Source organism: Falco peregrinus, chromosome 8 (genome assembly GCF_023634155.1).
Source record: "Falco peregrinus isolate bFalPer1 chromosome 8, bFalPer1.pri, whole genome shotgun sequence".
Classification (NCBI taxonomy): domain Eukaryota; kingdom Metazoa; phylum Chordata; class Aves; order Falconiformes; family Falconidae; genus Falco; species Falco peregrinus.
Window position 1 is genome coordinate 12,082,323 of NC_073728.1, and position 21,721 is coordinate 12,104,043.

Sequence of the window (21,721 nt, forward strand, 5' to 3'; positions counted from 1 at the left end):
CACTGATTCAAAGGCACTACTAGGCCAATTAAAGCAAACAAGATTTAGCAGTCCGCTGCCTGCCTCAACAATTAGTACAGCAAGCTGTTTTCCCTGCTAGGATCAACACCTCCACAGCTACTACCGGCAAGCATGTTCAGGTGAGGCATGTAAGAAGATACCAAACCAAATGTGTTCCTCCATTCACATTCCACTCTGCTAAAGTCACTATGCAATTTAATTCCCCACTCCCACAAACAGAGACATGCATCATAAGCAAGACACTTCCAGAGTCATACATCCAGACCATTCTGAGCTATGCTAAACACTGTGTCCTCCACTCCATTTGGGGCTAAAGTTTTTAATTTGTTTTCTTCCCACATCCCCTTCCTTGGCTTGCCAGGAGCCGAGTTGGTCATTATTATTTCAAGTAATGCTGCTCCAGCCCTGAAGCATCTCAGAGCTTTGGAACAGCAAAGCACTCTTTTTACGTAGAGTGTGCTTGATGACAAGATTAATAAAAACTATACAGCATCTTTAAAGGGCCATCTTCAGTGTATCAAAAGCACAAGTTCTCAATGATGGATAAAAGAAGCACAAACCAAACAGTGTGAAGAATCTAGGTGGTTCTAAGCCTCTTCTGCTACGAGTCAATCAAACTGAACAGCCTCTAAAGAGTCTCCATTTCCAGGCCACACTGTGTACTCTCAAATAATCAAAAAGTGACTCTCCGTGCTGTTTTAAGGAGCTCACAATGACCTGAACACTATTTACACAAGTGTCTTAATTCATTTTCTATACGTAGAATGTCTGAATGAAAAGCATCTTCTTTACATTTGGTTATATAAATAAAAGACTATATTGGGCTGATCAATATACTGTTGTAAAGCAAACAATTTGTGTAAATTGGTGACAAGCATCCCTCCCATGCTGCACAGCACAGAGGGTGTAATTGTACGTGTGAAAATTTACTTCTCTCTAATCACTAAGAGAAATGAAGTTTTATGAGGGATGAGTTTAGCCAAACAATCCTCCCTCTATGAAAAAGTAGCATAATTGCTAAAAAGTTTTGAGATTCTTTCCGAAGGAAAATGACGGATGTTTGTGCTAATTTTCAGGTTTTGCAACCTACACTTCATCAGATGTAAGACAAAAAATACTTAGTTTACAGATGAAAGGATGCAACTTCAATGCTTTGATGCAGAATACCTGAACACTCTTTTCAGAGCAACTGTGAGTATGAGTAATTCTGCTGGAAATTATGAGGAGGTGATAAATGACTCGTAGAGTTCTCCAACTGGTTTTCTATGCATATGCTCCAGTTGATAAAACACAACTTACGTAACTAGGACAAGACAATTGAGCAGGGAAGACAGCACAGGAAATGCCATTTCTGCCATTAGCCAAAATGCTCATGTGGCATTTACATTCTCAGAGAATCATCGGGAAAGTTTGTTCCTTTTTTCTTCCTTGAGAACAGAAGCACAAGTGTTTATAAGAATCAAAAACACCTCCTTTCTTCTCCACCCACATGGACTTGGCAGCATGTCCCAGTAGTTTGTGATGTCAGCTTTGAAAAACCTGCATTACGTTGCTTCGGGGCCTCTGAGAAAATAAAAACAATTAAACTACACACTGATTTAAGACCTGCCCTTTTCTCCTCTGTGTGCCCTGCATTCAAAGAGAGACTTGTTGGTTCTCCTAATAAGTCTGGCCCCAGTTCAGCTGCTGATTGGAGTTGGCTCATGGGATTGATGTTTGTGATATGAACTGATGAACATTTATGAATCGGAAGGTCTGTATGATTACCTGGGCAGTGCGTGATGCTATCAGCAGCACTACTGTAAAGAGTGTCAGGGCTTTAAGAACCCACACCAAAAGTAATATTCTTGAGCTCAAAACCATGAAGGAAATAACAAAATCACCTGAAGATCCTTGCAGGACAGAGGAACTGTGAAGTGCCATTTCCCACAAAAGAAGGCACTCTCCTGCCTACCCACACTAGTTAGAGAGGCTGGGTGGAGGAGGCAGCTGTCATTTCCATCGCCATTCACTAGCAACTGTCAGTTCAACCAACCAGCCAAACACAAACACACACCTCAGAAGTAACACAGGAGTTCAGGACCAGGGGAGCAGGAATGCAGACAAAATGCTCAGTTCAAGCATGCCTTTACTCCCTGGATCCGTTAGCATCAACATGGGTCTCCCTGCATATTTAGGAGCATCCCTCATCTTAGTGCACCATAATGCAAACCAAGTCTGCAGGGGCAGATTGAAACCCACCTGTTTGTTAATACACCCAAAATTCTCAAATTTATACCCACAGACTCTAACATAGGCTGTTCTGAGCAAAGGAGGAATTTTGCCCCAAAGGCTTGAAAGGTCTAAAGACAGTGCCACAGCAGGGTGTGCACTGTTCAAAGGGCAGCAAAGGGAATAATCATGCCGGTAAGCACATAATCACGCTTTAGGTGCTAATCCTGCAACATAGCCTACAAGCACAGACTCCTCTTTATCCCTAATGAAGAGGCTGGGAGCTCACATGTATGAATTGATGCCAGAGATACCTGGGTTTTGATGGAGGACTAGGGACTCAATCACAACTGGAAAACACACCCAAAACCAGGTTTGGGCCCAGACTGTAAAATGCCAAACTTAAACTCTGATACAATAACTAAAAATTAACTAATGGCCAACAAGAAATTCAGGCACAGATGTCACTTATACCTGAACAGTAAACCCTGTTCAGTGGCATTTAAGCAGGTGACCTTCCACTGACACATCAAGATTTATAAAGCCTGCTAGCTATTTTACTGGAAAATATCACACTCATAACAAGGTTTCCAGAGATTACAGTATGAGTAAAACTATTAAGTCCACAGAATACCATATAAAGAAAAAGTAAATAGAAATGTCAGTTACCTTTGAAATAATGTTGTTAGATCTGACCCAGCACAAACCACGCTCTCTCCCTACTACTTCAGTGGAGTACAGAGAAGAAACATGAATGGTCACCTTTGTGCATGGATATGAACATACTTATGTTTTTACACGAATTTGCCTGCTTGTGTTCATGGCCCAAACGGGTGGGACACCTCCCTCCTCCTCCTTCTCAGAAGTCATGATGCAAGTTACATGCAATAACTGGCAAGCGACACTGAAGGATCTGTACTTTCTCCCTTTGAAGACAGATGTTGTAGAGCTGACAGTCCATTGATTTTGTTACACACTGCCCTCAGTCCCCAAGGAATCCCTTCATAAATCCCTATACATCAGCAATTAAGCCACAATCTTTAGCAAGGTCTATATGCTGCTCTCTTGTAGGACAGTCAAGAAAATTACAGCAAATTTACTCTGATAGAAGTAATGAATAAAAACAAAGAAAAAAGCTCTGCAAATCAGTAACAATCTCATCCAAGTTATTACCATCCTTCCCACAGACTTTGTAGAAAATAAACCAAAGCCATAGGCTTGTTATAAAGCTGTAGTAACCATATCAAATGAAAATAAAATATCCTTTAATTCTTCTGAGGATTCTGGGTAAAGAATGTCTCAGTAGGAGTCAAACATTATATTAGTGATGATTATGGGTTCTCCCACAACATACTATCTGCCTTCTAAAACTCTTTCAATGGAAGATGCTAATTAACAATGCATGGTTCTTTTCACTGAATCAAACAGGATCTACATCATGTATCACTTTTCCATCCTTTACTCCTGCTCTCCGGTTGGATTCACACTGAAACTTCAGGCCTGATCTGCTATCCAGGGCCACTGGTAAAGTCCTCCATGACAGCCACCTTCCTTAAGGACAATAAAACTGTCAATCAAGAAGCTAAGACTCACAACTGAAGCCGACATCAGCCTCTCAAAACCAGCTTAAACTGCGTAACTTCTCCCACTTGCAATGGGAAACAGATCACAGAACTTTCCCCCTCACAGAGCAATGAACAAAAACTATTTCTTCTCTTTGAGGTCTGAGTTGCAATTTGTACAACCAAAAATGCTACCAAGTCACTGAGTGAAGACGACAAGGGGCGAACTTATCAATATACACTGTAGAAGCCATCCACACATCAGCATGGCAAGTAGGGCAAATCAGGAAATGAGTAAGATTATTTAATAGCTCTTTTCTCATCAGTTGATTATAAAGATGGTTATGAGATGAATGTTCATATTTCAACACACATGCACAGTTTATTCTGTCATTCTTCATATTCTAGCGTTTTCCATGGAGCTGACAGAGATTACATATACATTATTACACATCATGTTTGACAGACTATACAAGGATGATCTCTATAACAATTTATTTCCTTTGGTGCAGTACTACATTATTCTTATTGCAGAAGTCATTACTGTCATAGGAAAAGTTTCCCATTTACAGTCCTTCTGTATGTGGAGGAGCTATTGCTCTAGCGTGCAAGTGTAGTACAGTCATTCATGTGCATTAGTACAAAACTGACTGAAGCAGCACTGATGGCAGGTAAAACATATTTCACTAGGAAACTGTCCAGGTGACAACTCTCATGTATTGACAGTAATGGCCCTATTGTTGTCACTAATTCTATTTAACACGGTCCAAGTGTTAGATTCCCGTAGTATTTGTAGAAGTTCCTTTCAGCTCAGTGGAGTAATATATGTGCACACAAATGTATGCACATTTATAAGTATTTTTAAAAGTAAGGATGTACAATGGAAAGTTTACTGAAAATTACTGAAAGGCACCTATGCTGATCAGTATGGAGAAGCCTTGGGGAACTTCACAAGGATGCAACTCAATTCTGTTAAAAAATCTGATATCCTCAGCACTTTGGGGGGAAAGAAGGAGATATTCTTCCTGAAGAATTTTTGGTAACTAACAGATGGCATTATGAAACAGGGATAATTCTCTAGTAAAGGACAGAAGTTGGTTTAAAAATTTCACAGAAATGCAGCAATTCTCTATAAAATTCTGTCAGATTCAAGATTAGGCTCTTGTGGAAAGTCATCTCTATTCCAATCTCTTCCCGAAACAAAAAAGAAACAAAAAAGAAACAAAAAAGAAACAAAAAAGAAACAAAAAAGAAACAAAAAAGAAACAAAAAAGAAACAAAAAAGAAACAAAAAAGAAACAAAAAAGAAACAAAAAAGAAACAAAAAAGAAACAAAAAAGAAACAAAAAAGAAACAAAAAAGAAACAAAAAAGAAACAAAAAAGAAACAAAAAAGAAACAAAAAAGAAACAAAAAAGAAACAAAAAAGAAACAAAAAAGAAACAAAAAAGAAACAAAAAAGAAACAAAAAAGAAACAAAAAAGAAACAAAAAAGAAACAAAAAAGAAACAAAAAAGAAACAAAAAAGAAACAAAAAAGAAACAAAAAAGAAACAAAAAAGAAACCCTGAGTCATAGCTCATGATTCATGAATACAGGATTTAAAGTAAACTGTCATATGACTCCTGGAGATCACAGAAAGTATCAAAGACATTTGCTTAGAATAAATGACAGCATTAGCCCAGCCAGGCATTTTCCAGTATCTCAAACGACATTTTATAAAGATGTACTTTTCCAACTGACATACAGCATAGTTTCACCAGTTGTCACCATAAAAATCTAAATGACAAAACCAAAACTGAGCTACAGCTTTTTCAGTATGGAAAAAGGAAAATGAACATCTGCTCTGTTTTCTGCCTCACTAGTTTGCGGGTTTTTCATCTGTTAAGCTAGACAATGTGAAAAACAATATTTTAAAGCACTGTTCTAACATTATTCATGTCTCTGAGCCATCAAATTTAAACATCAACGGACAGGACCATGATTAAATCCAACACCCCACCACTTCATAACACCGTTAAAAAGCCAGGCTGAAAGGGGTCTTTTTCTGGTTTGAAACTGTAGGCCAGCCTTAGCAATAAAACTCAAGACCATTTAAGATCTCTTCAGACCATTAATGTCTATCAAACTTACCCCAATAAGGCAAAGTACTTCATCACATTCCCCAAGCAAAGTAATATAAACAATAATTACTACTATTAAGTGGGTATAAGTTTGGGGTCTTGAAACTATTCTGTCCCCTACACAATTACACCACAAGTCTTCCAGGGAATAAAGAAATAAAGAAAAAAGCTAAACACCTACGAGGCAAATATGCCAGAGTTGTCAGACACACACACACACACAGAGCTCTAAGCACCTTTACACAGACACACAACATTCTCAACAGCTGATTTGGTGTGAAAGCAGGTGCCAAAACCCCAACAGAGAACAACAAACACCACAGCCGCCCAGCTTCCAGCTGGGAATAAGTCCCAGCTTGCTTCTCCAGGCCCATTCCAACCAAAACTTAGCTCCAGCTCTCTCTTACTGCTTCATACATGCTCAGGCCTCCAGCAAGTTCCACACGTTGTTACAACTAACTCAAACTCCCAACAAAAAATGAGGTTATTGTGCCTGGGTTTCTGCTTTCAATGTTTCTGCAAAATATGCTGCTTTCAAGGACTAACGCAAGTCCAGCAGAGCCAAAATAAAGATTCCAACCAAAGGCAAGTCCCCTCACAGCCCAGTTCACAGAGGTCTTCAGCACTTTAGCAGGCCCATGGCAGCCCCCGCTAAGATGAGGCACCCCAAGAGCTCTCCATCCCAACTCGGCAAAATACCATGCAAGATTGCAACAGGATCCACACCAGCACCTTCTGCTCGTTACTAAAGCAGTAATTCCGTACATTCAGAGCTACAAGTCTTCATCAGGTTTGTAAACTACAGCAGCATGACTGGCGGGGTAAAAGAACTTGGGTTCTGTTCTTTGTCACAACTTCCTCAAGCTGGAGAGCACCAACACAGCTTGAATCATCCACTCCTCAAACACGTCTTCACTGAAAAAAACTGCACACTCCCAAAACCAGAAGCTGCCTGTACCAGACATTGTCTAAAGGAAGTACCCTAATTATGCCTATTTTCGGATTTACATTTTAATTTCAGCTTCAAGACAGCTGGGCTCCTCTCAGGGGAAAACCAACAGCAGCACAGTAAATCCTTCAGGCACGTTCCCCTTGCTCTTCTTGCCAAGTTGCTGCTGTGGCATTTTGCATTGGTTGAAGCACATCAACACATAACAAAAGGAAATTTGAGCCTCTCTGGATAACAAACTGTTAATGTAAGGACTGCCTAAACTGGGGTAGTAGCTTTCAGGAACTGAGTAGATTTATTTTTCCTCTCCCAAGGGTAAAATAAGAAATATCATACAGTCTTTCAGATTCAGAAATGTTAGAAAATGAAAAGACTTACTGAACAACTCGATACACCCTTTCAAGACAGAGTTGTTCCATATTCATGTGGCTGCCCTGTATCATATGGTAGGGTGCCTTTGGCTTGTCTTTAATAAAATATAAACACTTGCGTTCCATAATGCAAGTTAGCTCATCTTTAACAAGGATCTCAGCTGCAGAACCAATCTCACAGGCAGCAGCCTTAAAACACTGAAGCTTTTTGAGATGGATTCCTCAGAACCCACTGCATGAAATTTACAATAGGTGTTGGTAACAACATTAACAAGTAATTAAACAGATATTTCAATAAGTGTTTTCAAGTTGTACTTATCAACATTTTAGTATGAAAGTGACAAGAGATATACTGTCTGCAAAGAAGCTGCTCAAAGAATATACAGGATAAAAGTCAGCGACACTGATTATTCCATCAACGCCACAAAACCTGAGGTAATGAACAACCTATTCAAGCTTCCCGTGGATGCTCCAAAGTGTTTGTAAGGAAGGCAATTAAAGTTTACACAGCCCCTGGACTAGCAAAGTTTTTTCTTCACTTGTTATTCCCACAAAGAACCAAAAGATCTTTCAAAGCTGGGCTGCAAGCAGGTTAGCAGTGCAAGACGGTATCAATCGGTCCCATATGCAGCAAGAGCTGGGAGACAAGAGCCACCGATTCACAGAAACAGCTTCCTCAGGAAGAGGCATCTCCCATCTTCCAATGCAGCAGTGAGCACGCCAAAACCTACCCACACATGTCGGTACTGCCGTACCCCTTCTACCTGCCAGAGTAGTCATGTGAGTACAGGGTATGTAGGAGGGAGAACAGTTTCCTAACGTTCACTTCTGTGCATCCACCTGAGCCAGCCTGAATTCCTGACCCACTACATGCCACCAACTGCTGCCACTGACTGGTCACCAACAAAGAAAGGGTTTGTGTGCTAGCACAGTTCTTCCCGTAGCTCTGCTTCCCCACCAATACTCTCACAATTCACTTGAAACTTTAAAAAACTTTGAGTTTGCCCTTTCTGGATGGCAGACGCCCTGAAGGGGAAATATCAAACAAAATTAAATACAGGTAAAACATTAGTATAAGATACTGAGTCAGGCTTATAGTGCAAACCACACAGTCCTATCCTACTAATGGTCTGAGCAACCCTCATCTGTTGCATACATAAATATTCAGACAAAAGTACATAATGCTGCCCTCAGAAAGCAGAATAATACCAGTTCCACATTACAGCCACTGCTCACAGCTCTGCTGTCTCCAGCCCACCTGCCACCACCCTGGGCTGCTTTGTGCCCCTGATTGAAGTGTATGGGCTCTTTTGTCAGTTGTCTAGAAAATACCACCCGTAGTATTTGAGCCCTAACGTTTCAAGTAGCTCTAATTCAGCTTTCAGCTCAGCTCAGTTCTTTGTCCTCTAAGAATAACTTATGTTTAATTGCAACTGGCTACAATTTTCTAATTCTTTGTGACCCCAAACCTCTAAATCTATTACCCAGAGACAGCCACAGTAATCCTTAATGAAGGTGTGGGTATGATGCAGCATGCTAGGGACCATCTGGTTGCCAGGTGTTTCCTGGCTTAGTTCTTCCTCACAATACACATCCCTCCTCCTCTCCTCTAATTCCAAGGAAGGCAATTTCTACCTCAGGACAGTCCTTCATTAAAAACACAGGCAAGGGCTTTATTGCAAGCAAGTCAGCTGCAGCACAGCAATGTTCACAGCCTGCAGCAGAAAGCCTAGAAGGGCTGTTTATTACCATATGTATCTCCCTGTGACTACCAGCAAAAGACTGCACCAACTGTATTTCTGTTAATAGGAAGGGAGCCAAGTGCAACATTTTCACTGTAACTTTGTACCTTGTGTCCTTCACTTATTAAAAAAAAAAAAAAAAACAAACAAAAAAAAAAAAACAAACACCCAAACAAACAAAAAAACCCATACACCAAACCACCACCCAAAGAATTTAAAGGTAAGAGAGAAGTTTTCCAGAACAGGACCATTTACACAAAAAGCAAGTGATGCAAATAGCACTAGGCAACTTCACAACCAGTGTAATTTGACGTCTTTCAGGAAGCAACGCAAGCTATTCAGGGAAGTTGGATCCTGTGATCTTTATTTTCAAAATGGCACGTTAGCTTCCTTAAAATCCCTGTCTTTCAGACAGGTAAAGGCCTTCCAGCTCTCATATACACATTCCTGCCCCTTCCCTTCACCAGCACTCGAGCATTTTAGAGAGCTGAACTGATAAAGTCATTTTTGCACAGCACTAACGTTGCCCTGGCTCAACTTACTGAGCTGGCTTGCCACAGGGTCAGGCAAGGACCAGGCACCGTGGGAGCAAACAGGTGCAGGATCCCCCCAGCACCAGCTGAGATAAGCCTTGGCTGCCAAGAGACCACATCCCAGACCACCAAACTAGAAGGCTTCTCCTGGTTCCCATAATCGCACTAAGACTTAGTTTGCATAAGGCATCTCACATTTCAGCTTAAACCCAGGAAACATTTACTTGGGCACTTGCAGAAGGCAGTTTTCGGAAACTGTTTCAGGCTGGTTATATACAAGTACCAGGTTTGTTGGACATGCATAGCAAAATTGTCTCAATATTTCTCAAACACGGTGGGGAAAACAGATCTCTGCTACAGCAAAAAAAAAAAAAAAGACCTTGTGAGTCTTCCCAGTGTATGGAAGGAGGCTCTGTGCTCGGAGCTCCAGGGAGTCAGTCTTGATCCTCACACTGTCCTTGAGAATTAGTAGGATAAGGAACAGCAACTGCTCCTGCTCAGCAGACACACAAGGTAAAAACGTCTACTCTGCCCCAGCAGCCAGGAACACGGTTTTCCAGGCTTGGGTATAAACACAGTACCCAGCAGAGCCACTGCCCAGAGGCTGCTCCAGCAGCCTGCAGCCCTTACCACAGGCTGTAGGTGCCCTAGGACTGCACTGCCTATGGGGACGTCAGGTCCTAATCAAATTATTGGGGGATACAGAGAGGATGATTTTGCAAAGACAAGGCTGAAATTTGCGCAGAAATTCCCCACAGGAATCACTTCCAAGCCAAGAAGAGCTTCACCAGTACTACTGTGGATCAGGACCTAAGCAAACAGGACAAGCTAAAACCAAACCCAACAGCACACCTGTGATGGACATGCCAGAGGCTCTCACCACTAGCCCAGAGCCCCACCAGCTAGCACATGCTGCCCACCCCATGGCTGTCTTGCCCATGATCCAAGACTCCTGTAAGCTCTCCAGGAGAGGAGCAACTCCTCATTTCAAAACAAGGTCCAGCAGGAGAATATCGCAAGTTCTTTTTTCCACGGTTTCATCTATATAGTAGATTTCTTACTTATGTGAAGCTCTGCCCAGAGCTATGTTTCAATGCAAAATGAGTGATTAAACTAAAAGCATCAAATGGAAAGACAGAAACACTTAAATGCAGGCAAAGCTACAGTGGAAGGGAAAACTGCCTAGTACCACTGCCAGTTGTGAAGGATTTTCAAGTTCAGCTGCAAAGTAAATCCATCATGGAAAGCAAAATATTAACAAGTGACTAAAGACTGAGCACCTTTATTCTTGAGGCACACTTGCTTGCTTGTTTGACTATTTGCATATTTTACTATATTTTAAAAGGAAGGTTTCTGCTAGAAATCATTTTTGCAAGCCTCAGAACATTCTTCAGAGAGCTACTCATCTGCTTAGTGACACAGGCATGGGGCAGGGCTTGTTTACTAATCTAGGAGGATTACACTTTAATCTAGATCATGCCTTGCCTGCAGGTAAGGGCAGTAGAGCAAACAATAAATACACCAGACTTTCCAACTGCAAAGGCATGAGAGGAACAGAATCCAAAAGAAAGTTATGTTTATATCATGTTTGGATGGGGAAGAGGTGAACATAAGGAGGCAGCTGCTTCTTCATATCTGTTGTTCAACAGTCTCTGGAAATCCTAGACAGGCAAATTGTATTCCTACTGTTGCGTCAGCTCTGAAACCTACCAGCTACAGCTGAAACAAGCCTCCACAGCTAGTTTTTCAAATAAAAACAACACATGCCTTTAACCTCGCTTTTTGCCTTTTTAATGCATGCAGAGTTCACTCCCCTATCGGAGGAAAACTCATTTTTCACTTACCTTCCCTCTCTGTTAGGCAAGTGAGAGAAAGTTACCAAAACATTGCCAGAGAAAACACAAAAAAAAACCCCACTGCATCTAAAATATTCATTTTCTTTCCCACCCCAGTACACAGAGAGATCACTTAGTCCGTTGCACATTGGTATAAGCAATGTCACTGGGACTGATCTGGCTATAATCTAAAATTCATAAGAAAATTCCACACTCTTCAGAAAAAAATTACTACTTTATATAGTATATAAAATGAATTAGAAACAAAAATAACTCAGATCTTCCAAGTGACTGAAATTTCAGAACTGGAATTCACCTGAGAATGGCAGACCAGTATAGGCAAGACAAATCACCTGGTGCTGACCATAGCCAGAGGTATTTCAGAGAAAGGACCCATAATGTCAACTGTGCAATACCATGTCTTTAAGGAAATAGCTCTTTCTCATCCTGGTAGTAAACATAGCTTCACGTCCTGAAGCATGGAAAACATTAGGTTTGCCCAATATTTTTGCCCAAGTACTTATTCCCTCCTCCTGCTTGTAACAGGCTATAAAAAAAAATTGGTTCTAGAACATTTAATTCTAAGTGTAAACAAGTTACTTAAAGTACAGCTGTCACCATCACCATGTTGCTTTGTCCCCACTGCTGGAAGAAAACAGAAAATTCATGACCCCACCCATGAAAAGGAGTATCTGCCTTAAAATAACCTGTAGCATTTTTATCTGCTGGCTCAGAAAGGTACACACCTTTACCAATTAAACTCTGCCACTGTCAGCATCTTTTAAAAGAAAAAATTAGTTACAATCAAGGGCTACTCTCTCATAAATAGCAGCATACATGCTTATTTGCACTGCAAGACAACAAGTAGAATCAAGTTGATAAAGAGATCTCAAAGCAAGGCATAAGGCATTGTTTCAGCAGATACTGACCTGACTTTGTGTCTCAAAGCCTGAGTTTCTGATGCGGGTTTCAAAAACAACTTAGTCCAGAAGAACCAAAGAACAGAAAACCCCCATGATTACAGCTGATCGGTGCACATCACACAATGCTGGGAGCACCTGGACGAGTCAGCACACGCCCAAAAATCAGTCCCTAAATGAACTCCAGAGCTGCAGGGGCAGCTGATGAGAAAGGCTTGATTGACTCTGTCCCTGTTGGTAATTACAGGTAATAAAGCACGTCAGTGCTGGCATGCTGATACCAGCGTTACCATCTAAACAAACACGACCATTCAAGCATCTGAAGAATCAATATCATAAATAAGGTAAAATGAGAAATTCTGTTTCTAACTTCTGAATCCTTGTAATTATCAATTAAAGCTTTGCAACATATTATTAATTCCACTTATTGCTAACAGTGATGCTGCAAGTGTACAGTGGACCAAAACAAGTGAAGGAGAAAAAAAAAGGGGGGCGAAGCCTCACTGAATTCAGGGGTTTTGCCCATAGAAAGTTTCATCATTCTAAGTGAATGGAATCTGACTACACTTTTTTTTTTTTTTCAAACACATTCCACTAAAAAGTTCTCAACTATTCATATTGAAAGGCACATTCAAAAGTATTATATTTTTAATCTCGCATTCAAAATACCAACAGTGTTTTAAGCAACACTAGTAGCATGCCATTTAAAATGGTCTAACCTAACAGATTTTAGGTCTTATCTATAAATCACTGATGCTAATTTTGGCAAACTATGTGGAATATGAAATTATAGAAATTCATTTTTCATATTACACAATGCCTTTTACTCACTTAGACATAAATTTATTATATGCTGTAACGGATAGCACTGGTTAATATTAAATGCTTACATTGAATATTTTGCTAAGTCTTACCCAGAGGCACAACCAGCTCTCTATACCCCAAAAAGCTTAACTTTGCAGAACAACGTGGAATGAAAGCTCTTATTTACCACATTCTATCCCTTGCTCTTTGGAATGAATCATGTTATTAACTGTTCACACGCACACAGAGGTTTGTTTGTTTTTCTCTCTCTCTTTTTTTTTTTTTTAAATTATTCTTTCACATATGTTTACCAACTTTCCCTCTACTACTTCAGGAAATATACATATTTTATCTCCTAACCAAAAGAAATATACCAGTTCCTTCCTCTTGATTCATGGGTTTCTTCATCATTTTCCTGGGGGAGACTTTCTTTACGGGACATCAAATCAATCATGTTAGAAAAAGACAGGGATGGGGACAAAACACTACCTTGCTACTGTCCTTCCAGAGACACTTAGCCCCAACACTAAATGTCAGGTCTGCTCTGGACTCCTGGTAACATGTACACTAACTCCCAGGTGTATTCTGAGCATGCTGACAGCCTGTGAAGAGCATCATTAGGGCCAGACTCTGCCCTGACTGAATCACTAGAAATCAAAAACGACTCTGATACAAATCTGGAGGAGCTGACTCTCTTAATTCAGAAACCTCTCTCCTATTCTTGTGGGTATCTCCCCGCACCACATGTTTTCTTATACAGGCACAGGGGAGCAGGGGAAGGAGGGCAGGGTAATTCTGCAGGTCAGGAGGCAGCTTGGTGCCAGCACAGCTGGCTCCATCTCCGATTCCCTCCCATCCTAAGCTACAGGTTGACAAACAGCATGGGATGTGAATGACCCAACACCCAGACCACCCTTTGTGCAAGCTCTACTCTCCTTTTCCTTTGCAAACCATTCAACTCTAACCCTGCATCTCTCCCTTTTTGAGCCCTTGGATTTTTTCCTCAGCCTTCTTGAACATTTTCTAATTGCTGAGGGAAACAAAAGCCAGTATTGATTTCAGCGTGACTCAAAGGAAGCAGGCGAATACCTAACTGCAAGAACACAGCCTTGCTGCAAACAGGAGCAGCCTGCCTGGCACGCCTTGCGAAACAACCACCAAACAGCAGCTTGAGACACCTGAAAAGCACGTCAGGCACCAGCAGACAGGGATCTGTCAGTGAGAGGCACCCTGCACGTGAACATACAGCTGCTGTTAATCAAGCCACAGTCACAGTAGCTCAAACAAAGGTAGCAGTTCTGCGCTGAGTGATACCACATGGCCAGAACAGGAATGGGTGCCCAAGCACATCTTACCGGATCACGTGGAAGCAGCTGCAAGAACAGGACAGGGGCTTTAAAAGGCTGTGGGGTCTCTCTGTCCCACATCGGCCAGGGGACAGTGGAATCATGTTAACATTTCATTGGGAGCCGTTATACTGCAGTGTACAACCTCAGGTCCAGACAGAATTCCCCATGAGGGGATCAGATCTTCACTCCAGTCACAAAAAGGCTGCTGCCAAAAACAGAGTAGCTCGGCACAAAAAGAGCTGGTTAGCTAAAACAAGCTAACCAGCTTTCCCCAGCTAACCAGCATTCAGATCCAGACCTGAACCCTTAAAAAGGATTTTGAACACACACTTTCAGCCCATTTCACAGCAAACACAGAAAAGAGGCTTTCCTCACTGTTCCACTCAGTCTCTGAGCTTTCCCAGAGGTTAAGGGGGTCCTTGCACTTAAGGTCTGGCACCTTGAAACTGCCTGCACTGGCTTAACAACTTGTACAGAAACCATCCACAGAAAATAAGGAGAACGCACACAAAAAAATTAAAAAAAAAAAAAAAAAAAAAAAAAAAAAGAGACAGACACTTAGCCCTACCTTGCATCCAGCCAGAGTTTCTCCGGGCACAGCCTGGACAATACCACGGTTGAGCTATGTAGGGAAGGAGGCCAATCAATGTTGATATGCGCCCACAGCCAGCAGATCTGGGTTTCTGGCCCAGTAGTAAAGCACTCAGTTCACTTTTGAAGGTCTACAGCACTTTCTACTGTTCATCTCTGTACCAAATTTGGACCAAGGCTGGAGTTTTCAAAAGCACAACCCTAATTGTTCTGAACTTTTATAATATCCCTACTCTATGTTCTCATTTTGAGATATTTTCTAACTTTGTTCATCCAAGATCAGAACCTCTGGAAAAGTGGCAAGTTTTGCACGGTGTAGCAGCTCTTCTAACAGATAATGTATGTTCCTCAAAATAGAACTGACAGATCCTAGTTTAAACCAGAAACCAGCTCCTATCATTCCCTCCAGAAAATAAAGTGAAAAAATAGGGTTAATTGAATCAATAGGTCTTATAATTAAATGCTGCCAAGTTAGCTGGCATGATTGGACTGCTGGTTTTGTGGTGGTTTGTTGTTGTTTGTTGGGGGTTTTTTAAAGTTATTTAACCAGAGGTTGCATACACTTTAAATACAAGTAATTTTGCAAATGGTTATTGAAATTTAGATCTCCCTCAGAGGACAAAATGACAAGTTTCACAAACAGAATACTAAGTTTTCATAGACTCAACTCAGTGGAAGCTACTGTGATCTAACTGCACTACAGCTAGTAGAATTAATAACAGAAAACTCCTCCTACTTCTTGCCAGGGGCTTCGCCAACATGCGACAAGAAATACTCCTCTGATCCACATACCCATGAGTGCCAGCTGTAAATGAAGGAGCAGAATTTTCCAGAGGGGCAGAATTCTACGTACATATCTGTAACTTTTATTTTCCTGAAGGAGAAAAGTATCCGAGATTTTCAATAATGAGAAAACAGGACAGAAAGAGGCATTGTCTTTTTCCAGATGGTGCGAGTCAGGTGCAGATTCAATGAATTCAACACAGTTATATTGATTTTCTCCACTTAACACTCTTGCTTGCAATAGGGCCGCTGTCTCCCTTACAGTATATGAACATACAAATACACATACATGTATGTATATTTTATCTGCAAGATGGACACCATGTGCTAAAATATACAAATACTTATTACACCACAGAAAGTTAGAAAAACAGTTAGAAAAATGCTAAAAGAGAAACAGTATACTGTAACATTTGTCAAGCCTATCAACCAGCAGTAACCTGTCTCACAGAATACAGAAAACAAAGAGATTTGATAAATCTTTATATTCCTGAGGTTGCCCAGTCCTCCCCTTTTCACCATAATTCCTTTCAAACTAGCACCCTAACAATGCTGCAAGATACTGAGTACAAACACTGACACTCTGAAACTGTTGTTTCATTATCATTTTGAATGATTGTGAGGAGCTCCTCACCACCTCCCCAGCCAAGATAAAAGAACAAAGATCAGTTTCATCTGCAAGACTGCTGCAGGGAAAAACAGCAGTGAGTGTAAAACCATAAGGAGCAACAGCATTAGCTCATCTTTTCTCCTTAATACAGCAGCAAACAATTAGTGTTAAACTAAAATGGGTCAATCAAGACCTCAAATCTTCTTAACAGCTAGCACAGTCAACCCATGTGCCCACAGCAAACCAAATTAACCCTATTGATACATCAGTCCTTTCCTCCAATACCTAGAAAGCAATTACAAGTGTCACATTGAATCTCCTTCTAAAACACCCTCCTATAGTTTAGTAGCATAACTTGTGATTAAACCTACCCATGAAATAAAAGCTTTTGCCACTACCGAGGCAGGCAGCTTAAAACAACACCTCTGTTTCCAGCGCCAATCCTCTAAGTCAGCTCCACCCTATGGAAATCAGTCTCATGCTGGTTTTTGTTACTTGTTGAGATGCACTACAGAACTGCTGCTAATAAGCACACCTGTACGTGAAGCAAAAGAATGGAAGAAAAAGCACAAGCCCTAAACATGTAAAGACCCACCCATAATCTCCCTTACTGTGTGCATGTGTGTTTGGGGAGGAATAAACAATGCTGTGGTTTCACGGAACACTGTTCATTTCTGTGCTTTCTCTGGAGGTACTCGGCACCACCGAACACCGTCAAGGGTTTTTCACCAGTGAGCCCACATATCCTGAATTTACACTCCTTCCCTTTTAAGCAAAACCATTCCCTTTTCCATTAGAAATACGCTTAACTTCTAAGCATGCTTAAGGCTCACTTTCAAGGGCAGTTAAGCTTGTGTTTAAACAACTGAATAAATCAAGATGGACCAAAACAAGCATCCTTGAGTCTCAGGGGAAAATTCTACTTATTGGCACATGCATAATTTTATTTCCTCATCAAGTACACGCACGGACATTAAGGTAGCACACAAACAAAATACCCAGATCATCAGCTAATTCAGTCTAGAAGGGACCTTGGGAAGTCACCTAGTGACGGTTTTCTGGCTGTTACTCATTTGTATGCATGTTAACTGCAATGCTCCCTGATCCTTTTCTAGGTAAGGCTTCAGTTCAGCTACAAATGTCCTGCAGGCAGGAGCGCCTCTTTGGGGAACCTCAACAAAGCCTAGGGGTGGGTTTTTTCTTTTGCCGTGAGCCAAAGGTTATACCAGATCAGTTTTCAGCACCACCATTGCCTGTGCTACAGGTGAAAGATTTCTAAGGAACTCAGGCCTTTGGACTCACCCACAATTTATAGAGAAGCACTGTCTGAGATGTTTTTTACCCCTTTTTCTTAAGCTAACCATCATTTGTCCCATCATGGCTGATCAGATTTCAGATCTCAAGATGCTGCAGCTCCATTACAAGTTCTGTCAGTACCCTGTGACTTTGCAGAGCTTGTAGTAATAAAGAAGCAAATTTTTGAAAGCCATCATCATAAAGTCCTCACAACCTAAATTCATTTTGACTTCTCCCTCTTCCCACCCCTTTAAGGAAACAAACCTGTCTCCAACACATGTGTATGGCATCCCACATCTGGGGGGTGATAGCTGAAACAGTCCAGCAGAGTCTGCAGTGGGCCTCACCCACCCACACCACCACTGTGTTTAGGTATTTCTAGTGATTTCCATGGCTCAGACAACTGTTAAGTGAACTCGGGGCCAGATCCTGCTCTGGTGTCAGTACATGTAGCAAATGTTCCCCCCCATGAATCCGGATATATGGTTTAGCAAACGGTAACTCATACAGAAAGCAGCACAACACAGGCTGAAAGGAAAGGTATGCTTCTGGAAAAACATCTAGCGACAAGGGAATTTTTAACCTGTAGACTGTAGCAAGTCTTAGGGACTACTGTGATCAGATCATTCGTGCCTAGGCACAGCACCTCAGAGGTCATTAAATTACAACTTTTTCTTTATTGTCAGAACATATTTAAAGAGCACAGCTAAGTGGGTACTGACATAACGTACCATAACAATTACATCAGATCTCTAAATCAAGGGCGCAAATGCTGCTTTTATATAACAAACTGCATTATAAGCACAACGAACTGCCCTCCATGCTCAAAGCATGCTAGAACTCTCCACAGAAGAACAGCAACTTTTTATTCTCAGGATGACAGCTCTTTGGCTTCTCTCAAACACCCACAGGCAACGTGCAATATGGGTGCAACACACTGTAAAGTTCCATTAACCAAGCCCTGTCCCTTGGGTAAAAGCTGAGAAAAAGAGAGAGCGCTTATGGCACTGCTCCTCACTGCTGGTATTACCCCTCTTCCCAGAGTCCTACTGCACCAGGGCTCACCTGCATGTTCCATTTCCACACTGAACGGACTCACTAAGCCACCGGGATTATTTTCAGTGTACTAGTTTAGCTCACCTGTAAATGCCTGAGCTCCAGGAGACTGGTACCATATTAAGATGGGGGTCTTGCCCACTGCTGACTGCATCATCAGTGTTTTGCAAATGAGTGAAATGAAATACACAGTGAGGAATCCAGCAGTTCCTAGACCGAGATGCTTACATGGGTGAACTTGGTCTCCATTCTACACATCAGACTTTCAGAACATTAGCACCAGAAACACACACCCATCCACAAACTTAACCGGAACATCTCTGTGCTAACTGAAGAGAGATTTTAGCACACGCAGGGAAGGTGCCCATTCTTTCATTGTTGGTGAATCACTTCTCAGTGATCTATGAAGTAACGGCAGGGGTAACTTCACTAGATAATGCTCTCAGCACATTCTCCCTCTCTTCCCAGGAAGGGCTGAGATGCTGTGATCACATCATCCAGTCGGGAGGGAAGTGAGAGAAGCTGTAGAAAATAAATAGAATTCTGCAGCTGAGCCTCTTCTTCAGTGCATGGGCTATGAGATCTGTAGTCTAGACATCCCTGCAAGTCTAAACCAGCACAGGTGAAAAGAAACAGGTTCTTTCACAGATGGAAAACAAAGGTTTGGGGAGGAAATGGGAAAAAACAACATAAAGGATATGTGCTTCAATCTGGCAAGAAAGAACCCTTCTGAAAATGAAAGGGACAGGTTTTCTGAACTGCAAGCAGCGCAAATGCTGGACAGCAATGTTTTTTTGAGAAAGGATGGAGTAACATTTATTGACACAACCACAAACACACAACAAAATATGAAAAGGGATGCTAGAGACTTAGAATAAATAAGACTTTAAAAATGCATATGTATACATCCCATTCTACTGCATGATTTCATGCTAATGGCCACTTACACAAGAAAGCCTGCTACTTCATAGCGGGAAGAAGCCTACATGAAAATCCACCGATGAATTGGAGTGTATCTTTTTTCAGAGGAAAACTGAAAGTTCCTGCTTAGCACGGGGAAATAAATGATGTCGGTACCTTACACACAGAAAGCAACTCTCCCGGCATGCGACACACCCCCTTCTCTCCCAGAGGTATTTCATAAAGAATATTTTACTCATACGCCAGGTTGCAATTAGTGTCTCAAACATATACGCAACAAACTGAGGCAAGCAGTCTTTATTTGGTAGATGATATTCGGTGCAACATTACGGCACCACAGAGCTGCATACGCTCACGGCTTGTACCTGCAGCAGTTCAAGCGGGGCACATTTTGCATAATTTTCTCTTACATAAAAAGGCTTTGTTCTCCACCGCCTCACTGCGGTTACCAGCCTCCCCGTGCACAATTGTTTCCTCTCCACGGCTGATCCATTCAATACAGGGAATGGCTTTTTTTTCTTTTTCTTTTCTTTTTTTTTTTTTTTGTAATTTTTAACCTCCCCAAAGCAAATTAAAAGCGCTTGCAAACATCGCACCCCCCGGTCTCACACAGCGCCCTTTGTTCAGCCTTACAGGTCCCTTCAGAGGAGCTTAGGGGCGGGGGCAGGAGAGGACAGGAGGTGACATCCTTGAGAGGGTTTTACCGTCTAGAGATACTCACCACCCTGACAGGCCCTGGGCCCGAGCCCACCGCCCCTATGAAGGCAGAAGAGGCGTTATTGGGGGGCCGCCCCCTTCCCGTACCTCCGGCCACGGCTCCGGGCGGTCCGCGGGGCCGACCCGCTGCAAACTTCGGCCGGGGCGCGGCGCCCCCCGCCGCAGCCCGCGCTCGCCTGAGGGAGCGCGCGTGGGCCCGGGCCCCCAGCGGCCCCCAGCGGTCCCCAGCGGTCCCCAGCGGTCCCCAGCGGCCGGTGCGCGCCCACCCCCCCGAGGGGCGCCAGCCCCCCCCGCCGCCACGGGCCGTCCCGTCCTTTCTTCACCTCCTCCTCTTCCGATGGGCACCCGGCGACAGCCCGCCCGCAGCGGGACGGCGGCTGGGGCCTCGGGAGCGTCCTTACCTGAGCGCCGCGGCGGCTGCCGGCACCGGGACGCGCCGAGGGGCAGAGAGAGGGCGCGCCGCCGCCGCCGTGCCCACCTCAACCCGCCCCGCCGCTCTCGGGGCTGTCGCCGGGACGCGGCCGCCTGCGCGCCGCGAGCCCCCGGGACCCGCCCCCCTCCTCCGCCCCCGGCCCCGCCCCGGCCCCGGCGCCGCTCCCGCAGGGCCCCCGCGGCGGCGGTAGCAGCGGCCGGCCCGTCGCCGCCGCCCCCTCGCGGCCGCCCCCTCGCTCCGCCCCGCCCGGCGCCCTGCCCGCCGCCCGCAGCGGCCCCTGCATTGCGGAGGGGCCCCGCGGCCGCCGCGTACCTGCGCGGGGCCGTCTGGCAGGGAGCGGGGCCGTCTGGCAGCGAGCGGGGCTCGGCCGCTGCGGGGCTCGGCGGCAGCCGGTCCCGGCCCTGGGGCCGGCCCGCGGCCCAGCGGGTGACACCCTGCCTTGCCGCGGGGCCATCGTCCCGCCGTCTAGAAAAGCACCCCGAGAGCCCCTCACCTGATTGCGCTTGGGTCTTCCGGCGGTGCGAGGCTCAGCTCAACCGAACATCCCCTTCCCCTCCGGGGGAAGAGAACGGATAATGGTGAGAGAGGTGAAAAACCGCATTTACGGCACCTCCGAGGCTGCACCCTGCTAGCTCACCTACTGTGGTCTTGTAGGGCCGAGCTCTCCAGCCATCTCCCGGAATCCGGCAGTAACAGAGATTCTATTACTATGTCACTTGCCAGCTTTTCAAACTGAACTTTCCCCCTCAGCCCCTCAGGAAATCCATTACTGTTTCCGTATTCCATAAAGCAGGCAAGGGCAAAGCCATCCATCATGCAGCGCCGCTGAGGTGGTGGAGCTGCAGCCTCGGCCCATCGCACCCTTCAGTCAGCGTCACTTGGTTTCAGTTCCCTTT

The 21,721-nt window shown here is 43.5% G+C and overlaps 2 protein-coding genes across 33 annotated transcripts in view; one reads left to right on the forward strand and one right to left on the reverse strand.

Moving 5' to 3' along the window:
• Positions 1 to 20,932, reverse strand: part of MAP2 (microtubule associated protein 2) — a 235,665-nt gene extending 214,733 nt beyond the window's left edge. For all 32 annotated transcript variants that reach the window (XM_055812584.1, XM_055812576.1, XM_055812599.1 and 29 more), the window contains exon 1: positions 20,794 to 20,932. The gene's annotated coding sequence lies outside the window, so the exon portion shown is untranslated. The remainder of the gene's footprint in view (positions 1 to 20,793) is intronic.
• LOC129785007 (atherin-like) lies at positions 20,730 to 21,401 on the forward strand. The gene has a single exon (XM_055812061.1). It carries the CDS (start codon positions 20,730 to 20,732, stop codon positions 21,399 to 21,401), a length of 672 nt encoding a protein of 223 aa, XP_055668036.1.
• Positions 21,402 to 21,721: the final 320 nt, after the last annotated feature.